This window comes from Podarcis cretensis (genome assembly GCF_951804945.1).
Source record: "Podarcis cretensis genome assembly, chromosome: 9".
Lineage (NCBI taxonomy): Eukaryota > Metazoa > Chordata > Lepidosauria > Squamata > Lacertidae > Podarcis > Podarcis cretensis.
This window is the reverse complement of record NC_137178.1, coordinates 16,605,218-16,623,787: the sequence shown is the minus strand read 5'-3', so window position 1 is coordinate 16,623,787 and position 18,570 is coordinate 16,605,218. Positions and strand designations below refer to the sequence as shown.

The 18,570-nt window shown below is 45.4% G+C and overlaps 2 protein-coding genes across 5 annotated transcripts in view; both read right to left on the bottom strand.

Annotated features, from left to right (window-relative positions):
* The window catches only part of LOC307224187 (E3 ISG15--protein ligase HERC5-like), a 34,391-nt gene extending 28,359 nt beyond the window's left edge, over window positions 1-6,032 (bottom strand). For all 3 annotated transcript variants that reach the window (XM_079990784.1, XM_079990783.1, XM_079990782.1), the window contains exons 1-3: window positions 4,754-6,032; window positions 1,923-2,055; window positions 1,650-1,726 (exon numbers count right to left, since the gene is read on the bottom strand). In XM_079990784.1, coding sequence (XP_079846910.1) covers window positions 1,650-1,726; window positions 1,923-2,055; window positions 4,754-5,012 — 469 coding nt within the window. In that variant the 5' untranslated portion in view covers window positions 5,013-6,032. The remainder of the gene's footprint in view (window positions 1-1,649; window positions 1,727-1,922; window positions 2,056-4,753) is intronic.
* A 3,107-nt stretch (window positions 6,033-9,139) lies between these two features.
* Window positions 9,140-18,570, bottom strand: part of LOC307224178 (putative E3 ubiquitin-protein ligase HERC6) — a 28,453-nt gene continuing 19,022 nt past the window's right edge. Inside the window, exons 17-23 of one of the 2 annotated variants that reach the window (XM_079990755.1) lie at window positions 18,007-18,153; window positions 15,570-15,736; window positions 13,441-13,507; window positions 12,583-12,653; window positions 11,171-11,354; window positions 10,932-11,034; window positions 9,140-9,963 (exon numbers count right to left, since the gene is read on the bottom strand). In XM_079990755.1, coding sequence (XP_079846881.1) covers window positions 9,749-9,963; window positions 10,932-11,034; window positions 11,171-11,354; window positions 12,583-12,653; window positions 13,441-13,507; window positions 15,570-15,736; window positions 18,007-18,153 — 954 coding nt within the window. In that variant the 3' untranslated portion in view covers window positions 9,140-9,748. Of the gene's footprint in view, window positions 9,964-9,984; window positions 10,453-10,835; window positions 11,035-11,170; window positions 11,355-12,582; window positions 12,654-13,440; window positions 13,508-15,569; window positions 15,737-18,006; window positions 18,154-18,570 lie in introns of those variants that run through there. The other variant, XR_013842447.1, reaches the window with a different exon arrangement.

Here is an 18,570-nt window from a genome sequence, read left to right as displayed (position 1 = left end):
GGAAGTACAACAGATGTATTTGCCGTTATATATATAATGGGACAATTGGGGCGGGGAGGTGGAGGAGCACCATTTGTCCTGGGCCTCAGGCTCAAAGGGGCATCAATTTTTTGGCATTCAGTAAGCTTTGAAATGTGCTTGTATGAGCACCAGGGCAAAACACTCTCACCTTAGAGTTGCATAGTAATGCATTTGCGCAGAATGAGACTGGGAAAATCATTAATCATTTGACACACACTCACTCTTTGGTTTTTTTGGGTCATCATTTTCAGTTTTTACTATAGCTAGGGCCTCAAAAGCTAGAAGTGGTCTGAGCCATTCTAGATCTCTGAGATGGCATATACAGAGCTTTTTTTTTTCTTCTAAAAAAACATTTAGGGGTACTCTCATTTTCCTACTCGTATTGAAATACTGCCCCTTAATGAGGCCAAACTTAGATTCACAAAATGTTTAGGGGTATGCATACCCCTGCGTCGTCCCCCCCCCGAAAAAAACACTGGGCATATATACACCCACTAAACCCTACCTAGTGACTAAGGTCCACACCAGTTGATCTCAGGGTCAAATTGCACATCATTTTAGTTATGGATCTATGCCTTTAAATGCTGGGTGGCAGCAGCAGGGAGAATTCACGCAAATTGTCAGTATGGACCCCAGGATGGGAGAGTTTCACGAGGCTTTAACCCTTTAACATACCCACCCTCTGTGGTCCTGATCCAGATCGGGGGCTCTGTACCTGCAATTTGTGTGGGGTAGGAAAACCATGGCTTCCCCCCCCCCACAGCCAGAACTCAGTTCCAGCACCTCTCAGGTGGGTGCCATTATAAGAGAACGTTGGAGATGTTCATGGTGAGTTCCAGCACCTCTTTTTCTAGAAAAATAAAACGGGGGGGGGGGGGGAGTTTTTTTCCCTATGGAAATTTTAGGGGCCGGGCCCTCAATCCAAATCAGAAGAAGCCTAGGAGGGAGAGGGACAATGGGTTAATGACCCACTGACTTTACACTTTCTTACCAATCCGAATAGGACCCCTGCACTTATATGTGCTAATGTAATATCTGGTTTGGCCCTGGGTATGGGGCAGAGAGGAACAGAGGAACAGCTAGTTGCTAGGGGGAGATACAAGCCCACCCACTTGCCCCCTCCTATGTCTATCTCACCCCTTCCTCCAAGGAGCTCTGGGAAATATGTTTCCCCCCCCCCCCAAGGTAGGTGAAACTGAGAGGTCACGATGTGCCCCCACTACACAGAATTTTATTGAAACTGTGTACCATTCAGAACGCAGCTCACAAAGAATAGTTGGGATTAATGATTTCCCACATCAAAATCTCCAGCAGCCCTTTGGCCTGATCAGGGTATGATTTGTTGATGTCTGGGCTCCTGGAACACAAGAACAGCCTGCAGGATCAGGCCCATCTGGTCCAGCATCCTGTTCTCACAGTGGCCAACCAGATGCCTGTGCTTCCTGCACTTGCAACTGATTTTCGTCTTTAGCCACATCCCTCGTCTGTTTCAAGGATTTAATTTCTTTTAGCTGATGGCTTTGCAAAAGTTGATGTGAGCTAGCTGGGGTACATCAGCTGGAACAGAAAGGCAGGGTATATATGTTCAAAAAAAACCCCAAGGAAGCTGTGTGAGAATTGCTAAGTACCTTTTGATAATGCCAGGGAATGATGGTCGCCACATGCGATTTGGACGATGCGTTTGTCTCCCAATTCTTTCAATAACCTGTTTTCAAAAAGCAAGTAGAAACGGCCAATCAAATAATGACATTTCTCATGTATAATCCAAGCAAGTATTTCAGGTCTAAACATGCATTATTGAGATGTGTGGATCACAAAGGAATTATTATTATTTTTCAATATAATTCTAATGCTTTCAAAAAACCAACAACACTCCAGTCATTCAAGATCAGGTTTCCTACCTGGGCTTTGAATGAACACCTCTGGATACAATACTGTGCTCAGAAAGTTTTCCTTCTGATGAGAGAATGAGCAGGTGAGATGCTTCACCATCTAGCAAATCCACCTTGGCCCCCTTGTTTAACTTGATACGCTCTGGAAGATTGAACAAGATAAAGACGGAAATGGTTTTAAGCATAATCACATTTAAAGGAGTGCCAGTGGTGGCTGGCGTTCAGCAGGACTGACAATGTGGAAACATAAGAACATAAGAAGAGCAAATGGCCTGTCCAGCATCCTTTTCTCACAGTGACCTCCCAGACCTCCTCCCTTCCTGCAGTTTCCAGGAACATGATATTCAGAAGAAGTACTGCCTCCAATTGTGGAGTCAGAGTATAGCCATCCTGGTTAGTAGCCATGGGCAGCCTTTGTTAGAATTCCTGCTCCGTGTTTGCAGTCATGGGATTGTTGTTTATCACATGACGGTATATATTTTGACTCCACAAAGTGGGAAGTGACGGGTGTTTGTGTTACTGCGTTCCGTGAAGTGGGACTATTGTCCTTTGTTCTTTTTCTCTTTGCTGTTTGATGCTGGAGAGAGATGGAGCAGTGCGCCGTGTGTGTCTATATGTAAATAAAGTAGATTAGCCAAAATGCTAAGTTGCTGAGGTCTGTCACGCAAGCTGCGAAGACTCTGCGGATCCTAAGTGTGCCGATGTCTGTTGGCATCAGTCGCTGTGATGTTCGGGCTGAAGAAAGCTTTTGAAGCTCCCAAACAATAGATCAGGAGGGAGGGAACATGCCAGTCGGGCATGTGTCTCTGCCAGGGTCCTACTCGAGTGTAGGACAAGCTCCTGACAGCCTTGTCCCCTGTGAATTTGTCCAATCCTTTTTTAAAGCCATCCACGTGGGCGGCCATCCCTGCCTCTTGTGGCAGTGAGTTCCACAGTTTAACTGGGTGTTCATAGTCTTTGCCATCATTCCACCTTCTAACTATGCAGGGAGTGCTTGCTTAGTTCCACATGGGTAACACTAAGGCGAAGGATATGTTCACATTACCATTTGCTCCACATCCAGGAATCTCCCATTGCTATTTTTTTAATTTATTTTTTTGGAAACAGCATTCACAAGACGTCAGCCTCAATCCATATTGACCCTACAGTTCCTTGACAAATGCTGCTTGCTGTCTGGTGCTTTTCCCCTCGAAACAAATGGCATAATCTATGCATTAGGTGGGGAAGTATGTACAGTATGAAGAAGTACCATTTTAAAAAAATTAAAATTAAAAACCCTTTGGGGGGAAAACTAAGAGGGGACACCCAAAAACTGACTAACATTGAGGTGTGGGCAGAGAAAAAGAATGAGGAGGCTGGAAACCTGAACAGAAGCACTCCATACAACAACATTATGTTGCAGCTCCCAGTACTTTTTCTCTATTGTCCATTCAGACATGAATTTGACCCTGCCTTCCAATATGGAAAATGAACTGAAAGACACCAGGATAATTGATAAGTATTAAGCCCTTATTTAAAAAACAAAAACAAAACTTAAAATTAATTTTGTTAACATTCAATACAATTAGCTTTAAACAATTTAAGCTTCCTATATTTCCATTGTGGCTGTTCTAGCTAAAGGCCTAGTCTGTGTTCTCTCTCTCTCTCTCTCTCTCTCTCTCTCTCTCTCTCTCCTTCTCTTTTTGTAAAAAACAACAACCGTTATTTGCACAAGCCAGTGGATGATGGCATGAGCTGGACATTTGCTGTGACTCCAGAATATAAAGTGAAACCGGTGCTGATGTGAACCTCATATTGCAGATGACAGGAATGAGTTGATAGGATGTTGAGGAAAAAAAGAAACCCGAGAAGGGCTACATACATCAGATGCCTGCAAATCACTGGAGAGTTTCCTTTCAAAAGAAACCAAGAGATGTCACATCCCTCATTATACATTTAAAACACTTTTATATCACTTTAACGGTCATAGCTTTCCCCCATAGAATCCTGGGAACCATAGTTTGTTAACTGTGCTGGGAATTATAGCTCCAAGTGGGGGGGGGTCTCCTATCAACTTGCAGTGGTCTTAAACTACAGTCCTCAGCATTGTTTGGGGGAAAGTTGTGGTATAAATGTGCTTTTAAATGCATAGTGCAGAGAGCACCTTAGTGATTAGAGAATCTGCCAGTTTATCATCTCTCCCCCCCCACTTTTCCAGTCTTAAATCTCCACATAAGTCTGCGATTTTTTATTTTAAAAATCCTTAAGAAAATTCGCCAGCATTTTAGTGTGAAATGGACACGCTTGTATGCAATTCCGCCTAACGCACACATTTTTAAAATGTATTTTTAATCTTTGTTGGAATGGACGCGAGTGACGCTGTGGGTTAAACCACAGAGCCTAGGACTTGCTGATCAGAAGGTCGGCGGTTCGCATCCCCGCGACGGGGTGAGCTCCCGTTGCTCGGTCCCTGCTCCTGTCAACCTAGCAGTTCGAAAGCACCTCCAAGTGCAAGTAGATAAATAGGTACCGCTCCGGCAGGAAGGTAAACGGCATTTCCGTGCACTGCTCTGGTTCACCAGAAGCGGCTTAGTCATGCTGGCCACATGACCCGGAAGCTGTCTGCGGACAAACGCCGTCTCCCTCGGCCAGTAAAGCGAGATGAGCGCCGCAACCCCAGAGTCGGTCACGACTGGACCTAATGGTCAGGGGTCCCTTTACTTTTACCTAATCTTTGTTGGAAGCTACCCAGAGTGGCTGGGGAAGCCCAGTCAGATGGGTGGTGTACAAATAAATTATTATTGTTATTGTTATTATTATTATGTGAAAAGCAACTTTCCCAAATGTCATGAGCTACTTACTGAGACTCCCCTGGCATCCTCCATCCTCTGCCCTGTCATAAACGATGACGGTCCTGTCCGTCTTCACTATAGCCAAGCAACCTTGTTTGCAGCTGATCTGGCGGATGGTTCCAGGGTCCTCCTTGCACAGGCTGGGATGGTAGCCGACAGCCTCTGGGAATAGCAGCAAGGCTTTGGATTGCAATGGTGAGGGATGAGGCAAGTCCGACCGGGTGCCCACCTCAGTCCTGGGCTTGCGACTTCTGGACTTCCTTGTCATCTTCTCTCCCAGTTTTCCTCACAGGCAGTCCACTCTCAGAACTAGGACCACCAGCCCTTTATTCTGGGACACAAACCATTGTTGTGTCTCTGCCAGAGAGAGAAATGTTTCCAACTTTGGCCAGAATTGAAAGATGCAAAAGGAGAACAAGCGTTCAGGATGTCAGCAATCTGGATGGATGGCTGATGCTCCTCTCTGAGTTGTCACCGGAGTTCTGCTCTAAGGAATGCCAAAGAGTGAGACTTCTTGGGGGAAGGAGCCCAAAAGAGAGAGCTGTTTCTCTCTAGTTTCTGTTTACTCATTTGCTTTCGAAACAGAGTAGGAGGCGGGTCTTACTAGGAAACAGAAACCGTTGCTGCTGCTTCTGCTGCTGCTGCTGCCAGTGAGAAATATTCTCTCTCTGCAAATCCCAGAAGTGAAGCCCTGTTAACCTGTCGCAACAGAACAAGCAAGAGTCTGGTGTCACCAGCTTAAAGACTAGGCACATTTATTAAGGCAAAAACTTTGTGGACAACAGTTCACCCAATCAGATATATCTATGGATTGCAGTTCACAAAAGCTTATGCCGTATAATGAATGTGTAAAGGCTGTGCCAACAGGCTCTCACTGCTCTTTGCAAAAGAAGCATGCCGTAAGAAAAATGAACATTGCTTGCTGTGGCATTGTCACTGAGGTTATGCCTTGCCCTTTTAAGAAATATATGCCCTGTTTCAATACAGCTGAACTTCAGAGGGAGACAACAACAGTTTGATTTATTAAGAGGTTCAGTTCTGTCACCTTGTCAATCGAACAGGGACAAAGGTTGGTATAAATTCATGCCATGCGTGTTAATCAGGTCAACTTATGCCAGGTTGTCTGTGTTATCAACAAAAATCAGTTTTGTGAATGACCACTGCCAGTTCCTAATTATATGTCTCTATACTTTTTTAATTTCTCTCTGACCTCATTGTTTACATTCTCTCTGCCCACTTTCAATCATTTGTATATAGCAACTCAAGGTTCATGCATCTGAGAAGTGGACCGCTGTTCATAAATACTCTTTTTGACACAGACATGTAGAATGTTGACATGAACTTTGGTTTTTTTATCGTTGATTTTAACTATTTATAATGCTTTAGAAAGGGACGCGGGTGGCGCTGTGGGTTAAACCACAGAGCCTAGGGCTTGCCGATCAGAAGGACGGGGTGATCTCCCATTGCTTGGTCCCTGCTCCTGCCAACCTACCAGTTCGAAAGGAGGTCAAAGTGCAAGTAGATAAATAGGTACCGGCGTTTCCGTGCGCTGCTCTGGTTCGCCAGAAGCAGCTTAGTCATGCTGGCCACATGACCCGGAATCTGTACGCCACCTCCCTTGGCCAGTAAAGCGAGATGAGCGCTGCAACCCCAGAGTCGGCCACGAGTGGACCTAATGGTCAGGGGTCCCTTTAAATTTACTAATGCTTTAGATGGCTGTTTTTAAGCATTTTCTGATCATTCGTTTTATTCTTTCTCTGAACTGATCTGAGGTTTCATGACAACCAAGTGGTATACAAATCTCATGAAATAAACAAATGGGCATGTTCTCTGTCAGAGGCTATGAACACCAGAAGCTGGGAATCACAAATAGGGGCAGTACAGTTGCATTCTGGTCGTGCTTTCATTGGGAATCTGGTTGATCTCTGTGAAAGCAGGCCTGACCCAGCCAGCTCTTGTTCTCTTCAGAATGGTTCACCTGTCCCTCTTTCTGTCCCCAGGAAGCTGCCTTAGGCCCATGTAGCCTCATCCTGCCTACTTTGACTTGCAGTGACTCTCAGACAACTCTCTTTAACAACTGCTACCCAACCCAGTTAACTAAGTCTGACAGAAATAAAATTGGGATCATCTGTATGCAGGGCAGGCGTGCTGCTGCAACACAACAGCAGAAAATATGACAAGGGTTTTTGCCAAGTTGGGATAACCAATGAGGTGTCTCCAGCTGTTGCTGAACTACAACTTCCATGATCACTAGCCCTAATGGCTGGGGCCGAGAATGGTAGCTCGAGAACATCTTGAGGACCCCAAATTGGTGGTTCCTGCCCCTTCAAGTGGAGACATAAAAATGAATGAGGTGTTTGTCCCCCCCCCCCCCATACATGAGAGAGAGAGGGGTTGCTAAAGGCAGTGGCAGAGTTGCAAGTGGTCTGCTAGTTTAGCAGTGGTCGAATTCATAGAATTGTACAGTTGGAAAGGGACCACATGGGTCATCTAGGAATCTTTTGCCCAACATGGGTCTGGAACCCTTGACGCTGAGATTAAAAGTCTCATGCTCTACCAACTTGAGCTTTGTGTCCCATCCTCTCCATTCGAGAGTCACCAACCTGATTTTATATGAAAGAATCAGAAGGGTATGCCAAGGGTCATGTACCCAGCTCCCTGCAATGCAGGAATCTCAACCAAAGCATCCATGTAAGAAGGCCATAGAGCCTCTGTTTAAAAACCTCCAAGGACGGAGAGTCCGCCACCTTCCATGGTCGAACTGCTCTGTCAAAAAGTTCTTCCTGATGTCTCCTTTCTTGTAACTTGAATCCATTGGTTAGTGCTGGGGTCAGCAAACGTTTTCCGCAGGGGGCCAGTCCACTGTCCCTCAGACCTTGTGGGGGGCAGGACTATATTGGGGGGGGGATAATCCCCCCTACCGGCTCTCCCCTCCCTTCTCCACAGCCCTGGACAAGCCCCAGTGGCTGCTTACCTGTGCCTTGCAAGCGGCAGGGGCTGGTGGCAGCAGTAGTGGAGGGACAATGAGCGGCGTGAAAGGGCTGGCTCCAGAGAGGGGCTGTTTAAAATAGCACTCAGCCAACCGCGGCTCAACAAAGCCCAGCCCCTTGTCGCGAATTCTTTGCGTTGCTTTAGCAGAAATGCTCAAAGTTCCAGGTTCTTCAGTACAGTATTATTTATTGTGGGCTATATATACAAATGGGACGCGGGTGGTGCTGTGGGTTAAACCACAGAGCCTAGGACTTGCCGCTCAGGTCAGCGGTTCGAATCCCCGCGACAGGGTGAGCTCCCGTTGCTCGATCCCTGCTCCTGCCAACCTACCAGTTCGAAAGGAGGTCAAAGTGCAAGTAGATAAATAGGTACCGCTCCGGCGGGAAGGTAAACGGCGTTTCCGTGTGCTGCTCTGGTTCGCCAGAAGTGGCTTAGTCCTGCTGGCCGCATGACCTGGAAGCTGTATGCCGGCTCCCTCAGCCAGTAAAGCGAGATGAGCGCCGCAACCCCAGAGTCAGCCATGACTGGACCTAATGGTCAGGGGTCCCTCTACCTATATCTACAAATATCTACAGAAGCAGTTAATACAGTCAGACAGAGTATCTGGCTGCACCTTAAAGCAAATAGGAAGACTCTTTCTCTCTGACACACTCCTCTATACCACCATTACTGCTGGGCAGGCTTCCCTTTTAAACTGATGACAGCCAATCAACTGTCAGCACATTACCGCTGAGTCATTCTGGCCCAGCACCTCCATAGAAAGTATTGCATCAGCCTGTTGCATCAACTAGCAAACTCAAGCCTGCAGACTTACTATCTTACACAGCATTCTGTGAATCCCGACACCCCTTTCCTCCTCTAGGCAACACGATGACCAAGACATTGCCTAGACATTGTTGACGTTCTCTTTGCAACACTGGGGTTTGTTTGGATACCCCTCATCCTCTAGGCAGGGCGAGGAGAAACCAGGAGGGAGGGAGGGAAGAGGTGCTGCCACCGCGGTGTGTGTGTGGAGGGGAGAGGGAATGGCACAGCCCAAATGATCAGAATCCCCATTCCGATCCATGTGCTGATTCCGGGACCGTCTGCAGGCTGGATCCAGAAGGCAATCGGGTGAGATCCGGCCCCCGGGCCTTAGTTTGGCTACCCATGGGTTAGTGTCTTACCCTCCAGACCAGGAGAAAATAAGCTTGCTCCATCCTCGATGTGACAGCCCTTTAGATATCTGAAGATAGCTATCATATCTCCCCTCAGTTTCCTCTTAACCAGGCTAAACATACCCAAGCTCCCTCAACTGTTCCTCAGTTGTCTTGTAAACAGAAATTCCCATATGATCCTTTGAGGATTGCTTCAATAGAACTAGCTGCATATGGGTCAAGTTAACACAGTGACACTTTGGAAAGAAAGGAGACAATAAGCAGCTAAGAATTTATTTAGCAGGGTTTTTACCGTAAAATATTAAACACACAGTTTAGAACAGTCTGTTTTGCCTGAAAGTCTATAATTCCAATATACTTTGCTTTTAGTACTCTTTCCAGAATAATGTGTGCTGATTTGAATCTATTCTGTGTTCTCACTTACATTTTGGTGCATATAAATAAATAAGAACAATAAAAGATATCATTCTGCATCTCCAAATGGAGTGAGGCACCAGCCTGTCTGTTCACACATTAAAATGTCCATGCTGTTGTTGCAATGGTACCTTTAAAAGTAATCATTAAAATGCACCTTGAAAGTGGGATAATAGGAAAACTACAGGAAAATAACAATTTAGGAAATAACTGGGTGGATGAATTAGCCCTGGAGTAATGAGGCCACTGTGGATGTGATTACACATAGAAGCAGGCTATACTAAGGTCTAAAATAATTTTTCTTAAATTGTGGGTGTGGGGAGAGAGAAATCAGTCAATCAACTGACCAAAGGCCAGTTAAAAGGCCAGCGAGCAGACTGCCTGATAAGACAAACTTCCCTTCATTTGAAGACAAAAGCTACACATCTTGCAAGTCCCTGTATTAGAGTTGCTTGCCAAAGCCACGATTGTTCTCAATAGCCTGGAGAAGTTTCTCCTTCAGTTTTCCTGTGTTTGAATAAGGTGGCAAAAGAAGGAGGTGAAAGCAGATCTGGGCCTCAGGGATATGTTCTTCTGAAAGCGACTTATGCGAGTGGATTATTAGCTTCAAGCAGTCCATTCCTACCACAGGGACCCGGTCACTTCCTAAAACAAACACTAAATCGACAAGGAGGAGGATTAGACAATGCAAGGGCACAAATAGAAAATATTCAGACCATTCCAAACATCTTTTAATGATACAATCTAGCTTTGCAAGTTGTCTTTCCTCCCCAGTACAGTTTTGATCAAAAGTGTTAAGTTGTGGGTGAACGTATCAGATGACACAGCAATTCTTCAAACAGCTCTTGTTTATTCACAGGCCAGAACAGAACTGAACTGAAGGGTTCAGCCAGCCTGCTTATATAGAGATCCACTACAACGCAACTGTAACAACTTTCTGTAACTATCCAATCACTGAATGTCACTTTCAATTCAATATGTGGACCTGAGTGAAAACTATCTACAGTATCCCCCTGCTGGCCCAGGGTGAGAACTTCAGTACATAACAAAAAGCTCATTGCATTATGAAGGAAAATATCAGTTCTGTTTCTATATACAAATTGAGAGAATCTTTTGAGGTTTCCGTGCAGGATTTCAAGCGCACTCCTTGAAAGACAGGGGGAAGCGGGTGGCGCTGTGGGTAAAACCTCAGCACCTAGGACTTGCCGATCGCATGGTTGGCGGTTCGAATCCCCGCGGCAGGGTGAGCTCCCGTCGTTCGGTCCCAGCTCCTGCCCACCTAGCAGTTCGAAAGCACCCTTATGTGCAAGTAGATAAATAGGTACCGCTTTATAGCGGGAAGGTAAACGGCGTTCCGTGTGCTGCTCTGGTGCTGGTTCGCCGGAGCAGCTTTGTCACGCTGGCCACGTGACCCGGAAGTGTCTGCGGACAGTGCTGGCTCCCAGCCTCTAGAGTGAGATGAGCACACAACCCTAGAGTCGGACACGACTGGCCCGTACGGGCAGGGGCACCTTTACCTTTACCTTTACCTTGAAAGACAGGCTCACACCAGTTGATTTCCAGAAAAAGATGGGCTTTCAATCAATGACCGCTTGAAGGTTGGGCCTTGAGAATGGGATACTTACACAGAAAGCCTTTTTTGTCCGCCAAAGTGAGTTCGTGGAAAACCTTCCAGAACATCCTTACGGTAGGGTGTGTTTCACTGTATATCCCCCAGTACACAGTGTTCTTCGTAGAAAAGGGGAAGGAAAATGAAATCAGACAAAGAGAAAGATGAATAAGTGAAGCTTGAAAAAAATAAAATAAACCCAATATAATGATGGCCTAGCAAGTAGTTCCACACGCCCCACCCCTCTCCACCAACCTTCTCATATAACTCCCAGTCATAATTTGCGTTCCCAATCGTCACATCCATCAGTTCCTGAGGCTCAAAGAAGGCAACCATCCGTTCATCGAGGACTTTGTAAAACCCTCTCTTGAACTCTTGGAAAATTCCCTCCACTGATTTGTTGAAGACGTAATCCACATACTTGTTGACAAACTCCTTCCTTTGGAAGAAATGAGGGTAAAACATTTAATAAATGGGCAGGTAATTTGACTGCCTAGATAGGTAGATAGATAGACAGACAGATAGATGATAGATAGATAGATAGATGATAGATAGATAGATAGATGATAGATAGATAGATGATAGATAGATAGATAGATAGATAGATAGATAGATAGATAGATAGATAGAAACTTTAGCAGCCACCAGGAGGCCGCAGACCCATCTACAGGCAAACTCTGATTTGAATCTAGGTCTTCCTGTTCCAAATCCAGCACTCTATTCAATCATACTATGTTTGCATATGTTCACTTAATAGCAATGTACAAGTTCCTTTGCCAGGATACTTAACAGAGATATTAGGAACTCCTAAAAGTTAATGTTCTGGGCCTACTAGGATATACCGTGATGTAAAATGTACCAATGGCCCAAAAGATTTGAATGGCCGGGGAGACACCATAATGAAACAATATTTGATCAAGATGGCAGCAGACCAGGGGATGCGATTCAAAATGGTTAGGGCTATTTTAACTGCAGATTGAAACACTTGTGTCTCTTCCTTCAGCCTAGCTCCTGCTTTCCTTTTCTATATTCCACTTATTTGACTTGGATTTTCGGGGAAAGGAACCCTTGCAGATATCGACAAACAACTGTTGCTATCCACACATGGAGCCCTTGGGGATAGGGCGAACTGAAAATCTGAAATGTACCATATTTTTTGCTCTATAAGACTGACTTTTTCCCTCCTAAAAAGTAAGGGGGGATGTGTGTGCGTCTTATGGAGCGAATGCAGGCTGCGCAGCTATTCCAGAAGCCAGAACAGCAAGAGGGATTGCTGCTTTCATTGCGTAGCGATCCCTCTTGCTGTTCTGGCTTCAGAAATTCAGAATATTTTTTTTCTTGTTTTCTTCCTCCAAAAACTAGGTGCGTCTTGTGGTCTGGTGTGTCTTATAGAGCGAAAAATACGGGTAAGTTGTCACCAGCCTAACAGTCCAACCTGCACGCTGCTTTTCAAAGGTCCTCTTCAAAGCAGTTCACGGTCAAAAGGTTAAAACTCGCTAATAAAATCATATCATTTTGAAGTTTTAGTAATCTAAAACAGAAGAGTGTCTTTAAAAGTCCTAACAAAATAAACAAATTCCAGCTGTGGTCCCATCCCTCACCCGCCAATCGCCCTCAGACCCGCCCTGACACATTTCCTGCCAACATCCTCAGGCATCATTACATACTTGTTTGAATTGTTCACAGTGACAGAACTGCCATTTGGAATTAAGTCGACATCCACGTTGTCCCAAGATATCTGGAAATATATGTTTAAGGAAAGGTACTGAAAACAAAGTCACACACACACACACACACACACACACACACACACACTGTAATTTTGTCACTTAACACTTGATAAGCTTCTTACAATACCTTTAAGTTACAGGGAATTCTATGAACAGCTTTTGGCTAACGATGCAGTCATTAAAAGTCATTTTAGGGGTTCATGGACCAGGTACAACCACCACGCCTGTTGAAATAGCTATACAGTAGTACCTCGGGTTACAGACACTTCAGGTTACAGACACTTCAGGTTACAGACTCCACCAACCCAGAAATAGTACCTCGGGTTAAAAACTTTGCTTCAGGATGAGAACAGAAATTGCTCAGTGGCAATGGGAGGCCCCATTAGCTAAAGTGGTACCTCAGGTTAAGAACAGTTTCGGGTTAAGAACGGACCTCTAGAATGAATTAAGTTCTTAACCCGAGGTACCACTGTATTTCTGTTGAAACAGCTATATTTCTAGGGAGAACCATTTGATTTTTTTTAATGAATTCCCATGACTGTTGCTTTTATATCATATTTTAGCCACATTCCCAAATGTTAAAAGAGCCACCATCACTTGCAGGAAGAAGCACTCTAGAATTTACCACAATGGAGAAAGGTGAAGAAGGAAAAAATTAGCCAATGAGACAAAGCACATTTCAGGAGTTGCTTGTTTACTGTTAACTTAAAAGACAAGCAATTCCTAGACATTACCAGGTGAAAGAGACACAGTGACCATATAACAAGAACAGAAATATTCTTTTTAGGTACTCACATTGTAAGTCAGTTCATGGCTTGTTTCGAAGTCATCATGCTCATAATCAAGAACTGCCTGCAAACTCCTTGTTAACAAAACAAAAGGAAATAGAAATGGATATATTTTTACCCCTAAAATGTTTACAGCATATATTTAGAAGTCTTACTCAAACAGTTAAAAGAGTGGGAAAGGTCTTATTTTCTTTCTTTTTATAATAATTTTTATTAGTTTTCAATTACAATAATCCAATAATAGACTCATTATAACAATGCCAAATTATAATACAATTACTAATACTGTACCGATCATTCAGATACCAAATTATATAATTTAGGTGGCACCCTGCATGCTAGAATTGATGGTTTGATTATTTACTTTATTCTGCATTCCAAAATCTTATTAATTTCAATTACACTCCGGTCAAAATAACAATCCCTTATACAACAACTGCAATATTAACAACTTCCATTCATATTGACACATTAAATGATTTATAAAACTACAGATGAGGCACTCAAACTATATCCTTGTTCTTCCTGTGTGTGGCAATGATTCTGTCCCTGATGTTTCTTCCTGTCCTTGTAAAATACTATGTCTATCTTTTCCCGCTTGTTGCTGTTCTCCATCATGCCTTGGGCGGAGGTAATATCCCACTGTTGTTTCAGAAATTCCCCATCCATCTGGTCTTATTTTCTTGTTTGATTCTCAGTTTAGGGCCCCAAGTGTATGTCCATGTGTTTGGACATACCTCATCAAGCACATGTCAATCAATCTATCATTGCTCCTGGGCTCATTGCATCTGGCAGGGAAGAGATGGCTGTCTGGCTCCAGGAGGTGGTAAATTCCTTGCAGTCCCAATATCCCTAGGAGGCCCTAGTACAATTGTTCCTGAAAACCCTTCCTTTGAAGCAGCAAGTTTTTGTCTATAGGCAAGACGCTCAACTGAGCACCTGTTAGAAAACTAAGTGGCTTATGTGGTTTCTAACAGCCTGATACCAGGTTTTTTTGGGGGGAGCCCTGTTTTGATTGCAGCAGTGCTTCCAAGTGGGGTGATGGATTTAACCCTTTCCACACTCAGTTTCCTTCTACTTAAACTGTTTCCCAAGGTACTGTAAGAACTCAGTGGGGGCAGGGAACCAAAACAAGACAAATATCAGGAGATCTGATTGGTGACTTCCATGTCTTGCATCATTTTGTTTTAAATCAGGGGTGGGGGCACCAGATGCTGCTAGACTCCCAAAACTCCCGGTGGTCAGCATGTTCAATGGTTAGGCATGGAAGAGGCCTGCCATGTAGCAACATCTAGGTGGCCAGAGCTTCATTAGGTAAAGGTAAAGGTACCCCTGCCCGTACGGGCCAGTCTTGACAGACTCTGGGGTTGTGCGCCCATCTCACTTAAGAGGCCAGGGGCCAGCGCTGTCCGGAGACACTTCCGGGTCACGTGGCCAGCGTGACAAAGCTGCATCTGGCGAGCCAGAGCCGCACACGGAAACGCCGTTTACCTTCCCACTGGTAAGCGGTCCCTATTTATCTACTTGCACCCGGAGGTGCTTTCGAACTGCTAGGTTGGCAGGCGCTGGGACCGAGCAGCGGGAGCGCACCCCGCCGCAGGGATTCGAACCGCCGACCTTTCGATCGGCAAGTCCTAGGCGCTGAGGCTTTAACCCACAGCGCCACCTGCGTCCCCATAACCACCTGCGTCCCCATAACCACCTGCGTCCCCTCTTGCCTAAAATCATCTCACAGTGCAGTGGTACCTCGGGTTAAGAACTTAATTCGTTCTGGAAGTCTGTTCTTAACCTGCAACTGTCCTTAACCTGAAGCACCACTTTAACTAATGGGGCCTCCCGCTGCTGCCGCAACGCCGGAGCACAATTTCTGTTCTCATCCTGAAGTAAAGTTCTTAACCCGAGGTATTATTTCTGGGTTAGCGGAGTCTGTAACCTGAAGCGTATGTAACCCGAGGTACCACTGTACTGAGGTTCCCTCTACTTGTGGAGGTTGAATCTTGGGGCTGAATGTGACATGGCCTTTGTAGGTTTAAATGGACAGAGTATCCTAGAGTTAGGAGACTCAGCCTGGTGCTACCAAGCGAAAAAAGAAACTGGAAATTAGGGGAATAGGTAGAAAGAGTTCAAGCCACTTACCTCCCTAAGACAGGGCTTAGCTCCTTCAGATCATCTAGGGTAGGTTTCTTGCCCAGCAGTTTTTTAAAGGCAGCAAGCGGGAAAGGCACGTAAGCAGTGACTCTGTTGAACATGGAGAGCCCGAGGAGGATCCCAAAGAAAAGATATTTATTCTTCTCCACCGAGGGCTGCAAGGACACAAGATCACAGTGACAGGAAATGGGTTGGATGTTCTAAGGCAGGTGCACCTTAAGAGGGAAACTGGTCTGTTATGGACAAACCAAGGCCAGTGGCAGAGTGACAGCCATCAATCTCCATCCATACCCTAACACACCCATTCATGCAAGAACATACACACAAACACTTATTCACGGGCACATTCCCAAGCCCTTTCTTCAAGCCCAATTAACAGGGGGCGGGTTCTCCACAAATACCACCTGCCCACAATTAGGCTTGAAAACAGCCTCCCATTAGAGCCAACAGGAATCTAGTTACTAATACAGTGGTACCTCGGGTTAAGAACTTAATTCATTCCGGAGGTCCGTTCTTAACCTGAAACTGTTCTTAACCTGAGCTACCACTTTTGCTAATGGGGCCTCCCGCTGCCACTGCCATGCTATTTCTGTTCTCATCCTGAAGCAAAGTTCTTAACCCGAGGTACTTTTTCTGGGTTAGCGGAGTCTGTAACCTGAAGCATCTGTAATCTGAAGCGTTTGTAACCTGAGGTACTACTGTATTCAGAGGGAGAGAAAACTGCGGATTGGATGGGGAGGTCTCATGGGTTGATTGAATGTGGGGAGCAGTGGTTACACCCACTGTGTGGTAAAAAACAACAACTGCTCAACTCCAGCCTGGAAAAGAGATTTGGGGCCTCTGCAATGTTTGTTTTTTTGGTGGATATAGAAGTTTGCACTGTTCAGACCTACACAGGTTCATAGCTGTCAAGTGTCCCTTATTTGAAGGGACAGTCCCTTATTCCAGCGCCATGTCCCGCTGCTGTCCCTTATTGATGGATGTCCCTTAAATGTCCTTCAAATGATGTCCCTTAAATTTCAAAGGAAGTAGCTCCTCTCCCTCCCTCCCTGCCGGCCAGGGAGGAGGGAGCAGCTCCAACTGTGTTGCTTGGCTGTGTTGCTCATCCAATAAGATGTCTAAGAATGACAGGGGGTGGAGCTTGCATGCCTTGTGTGTGGCTAGTTAATGCAAGCTGAGGGGTTTTTTGAATGCTGGACGCCATTTTGTTGCACGTGCTGCTGCAAACTTTGCAGTGCAAAGCCAGGCCGGGGAGCCATTTTAAGTTGAGGCTGCATAGGCCTTGTGGTGCATGTGATTCAGATTCTAGTCAGTTGAACCTCTGGTTACAAAGTTGGTTGGACAGTGTTCTCGAAGCTACCAGCATGAGTTTGACCAGACTGCAGGAGGACAGGAAGACTGGAGTGCCTGGAACAGGTGAGGCTGCAGGTCCCTTATTTTGGCTGCTGGTCCCTTATTTTCATGGCTGCTGGTCCCTTATTTTCAAGGCTGCTGGTCCCTTATTTTCAAATCTGTAAGTTGACAGCTATGCACAGGTTGGGCTTTACACACTCATGAAGTAAGCCCAGCAGTGAAACAGGCATGCCTGGAAAGATGGATGACTTAGAAATGGGGGTCATCTGGAATAGCCTGGGAAAGGGATACAGAAACTCTGGCCTGGGGGCCAAATGCCCCCCACAAATGTCTCTATCAGGCCCTTGGAAATCTCACAGCTCAAAGTCTGTTACTAGCCCTGCTTTGCATCCTGGGAGTGTGTTTTTTACCTGGCTGGAATGTGTCCTAGAACTCTTGTTTCTCTGTATGGGGGATACAGAGGGGGGTGTGAGTGTAGCTTGGGGCTGACTACACACCATATTTTTAAAGCACATTCTTTCCCTCAAAGAATTCTGGGCACTGTAGTTTGTTAAGGGTTGTTGGGGACTGGAACTGTGAGGGCAAACTACAGTGCCCAGAATTCTTTGAGGGAAAGAATGTGTTTTGAGTATGCTTCAGAGAAATAGGACAGTGCTACCTTCGTTCTCGAACTTAATCCCTTCCGGGAGTCCGTTCGACTCCCAAAACCGTTCGAAACCCAAGGCGCAGCTTCCGATTGGCTGCAGGAGAATCCTGCACTCAAGCGGAAGCCATGTCAGATGATCAGCTTTTGAAAAACGTTCGCAAACCGGAACACTTACTTCCAGGTTTGCAGCGTTTGTGTTCCGATTTGTTCAGCAACTAAGCCATTCGAGAGCCAATGTACCACTGTATGTACACAGCCCTACTGTAGAAAAGCAGTAAAATTTTCATTTGGGCTCTGGCTACTTTCACCTGTGGCATATAGCCATCTGAAGGGAATGTGCCCACTGGCTTAAAAAAGGGGTGGGGGGATCACCTACGTCTGACCTAGATGTTTGGTTGGACCAGGTCCTCTGTCTGAAATACTTACCCTAGAAGGAAACCATATGGGGGAGTTTTGCTCACAGCACATAAACATCCCATAGTCTGGCTGCACCATCTCCTCAAACACATAGGAAAAGAACTCGACCAAGACTCCTCCGGCTTCGTGACCAGGCATCTCGCCTTCAAATTCAATCTGCAAGACAAAAATAAAAGGAGAGAACAGAAAATAGGAAAACACATTTACCAGGCAGCTCCTGCAGCCAACCGGAAGCTATGGAACCTGCGTTGGGCGTTCAGGTTCCAAAAGAATGTTCAAAAACTGGAAGCCAATTTGTTTGGGAGCCAAGACGTTTGAGATCCAAGGTACGACTGTACAGCTGTTTTGTGCAAAAGAGCAGTTCTATAAATAGAAATACAGTGAATACCCAAGCGGTGGGAAAAGGCAGGCTGCATCCTTTCCTTTGGGCTGGTGGAAACAAAATGGAAATAGGCAGCACCCAGCAAAACAACGTCACACATGTAAAAAAAAAAAAAGCAAATAAAACAAACAAACCTCACCAGACAATGTGCTTCAGATTTGTCCAGAGCTGAGTAACATGCTATTTTATAT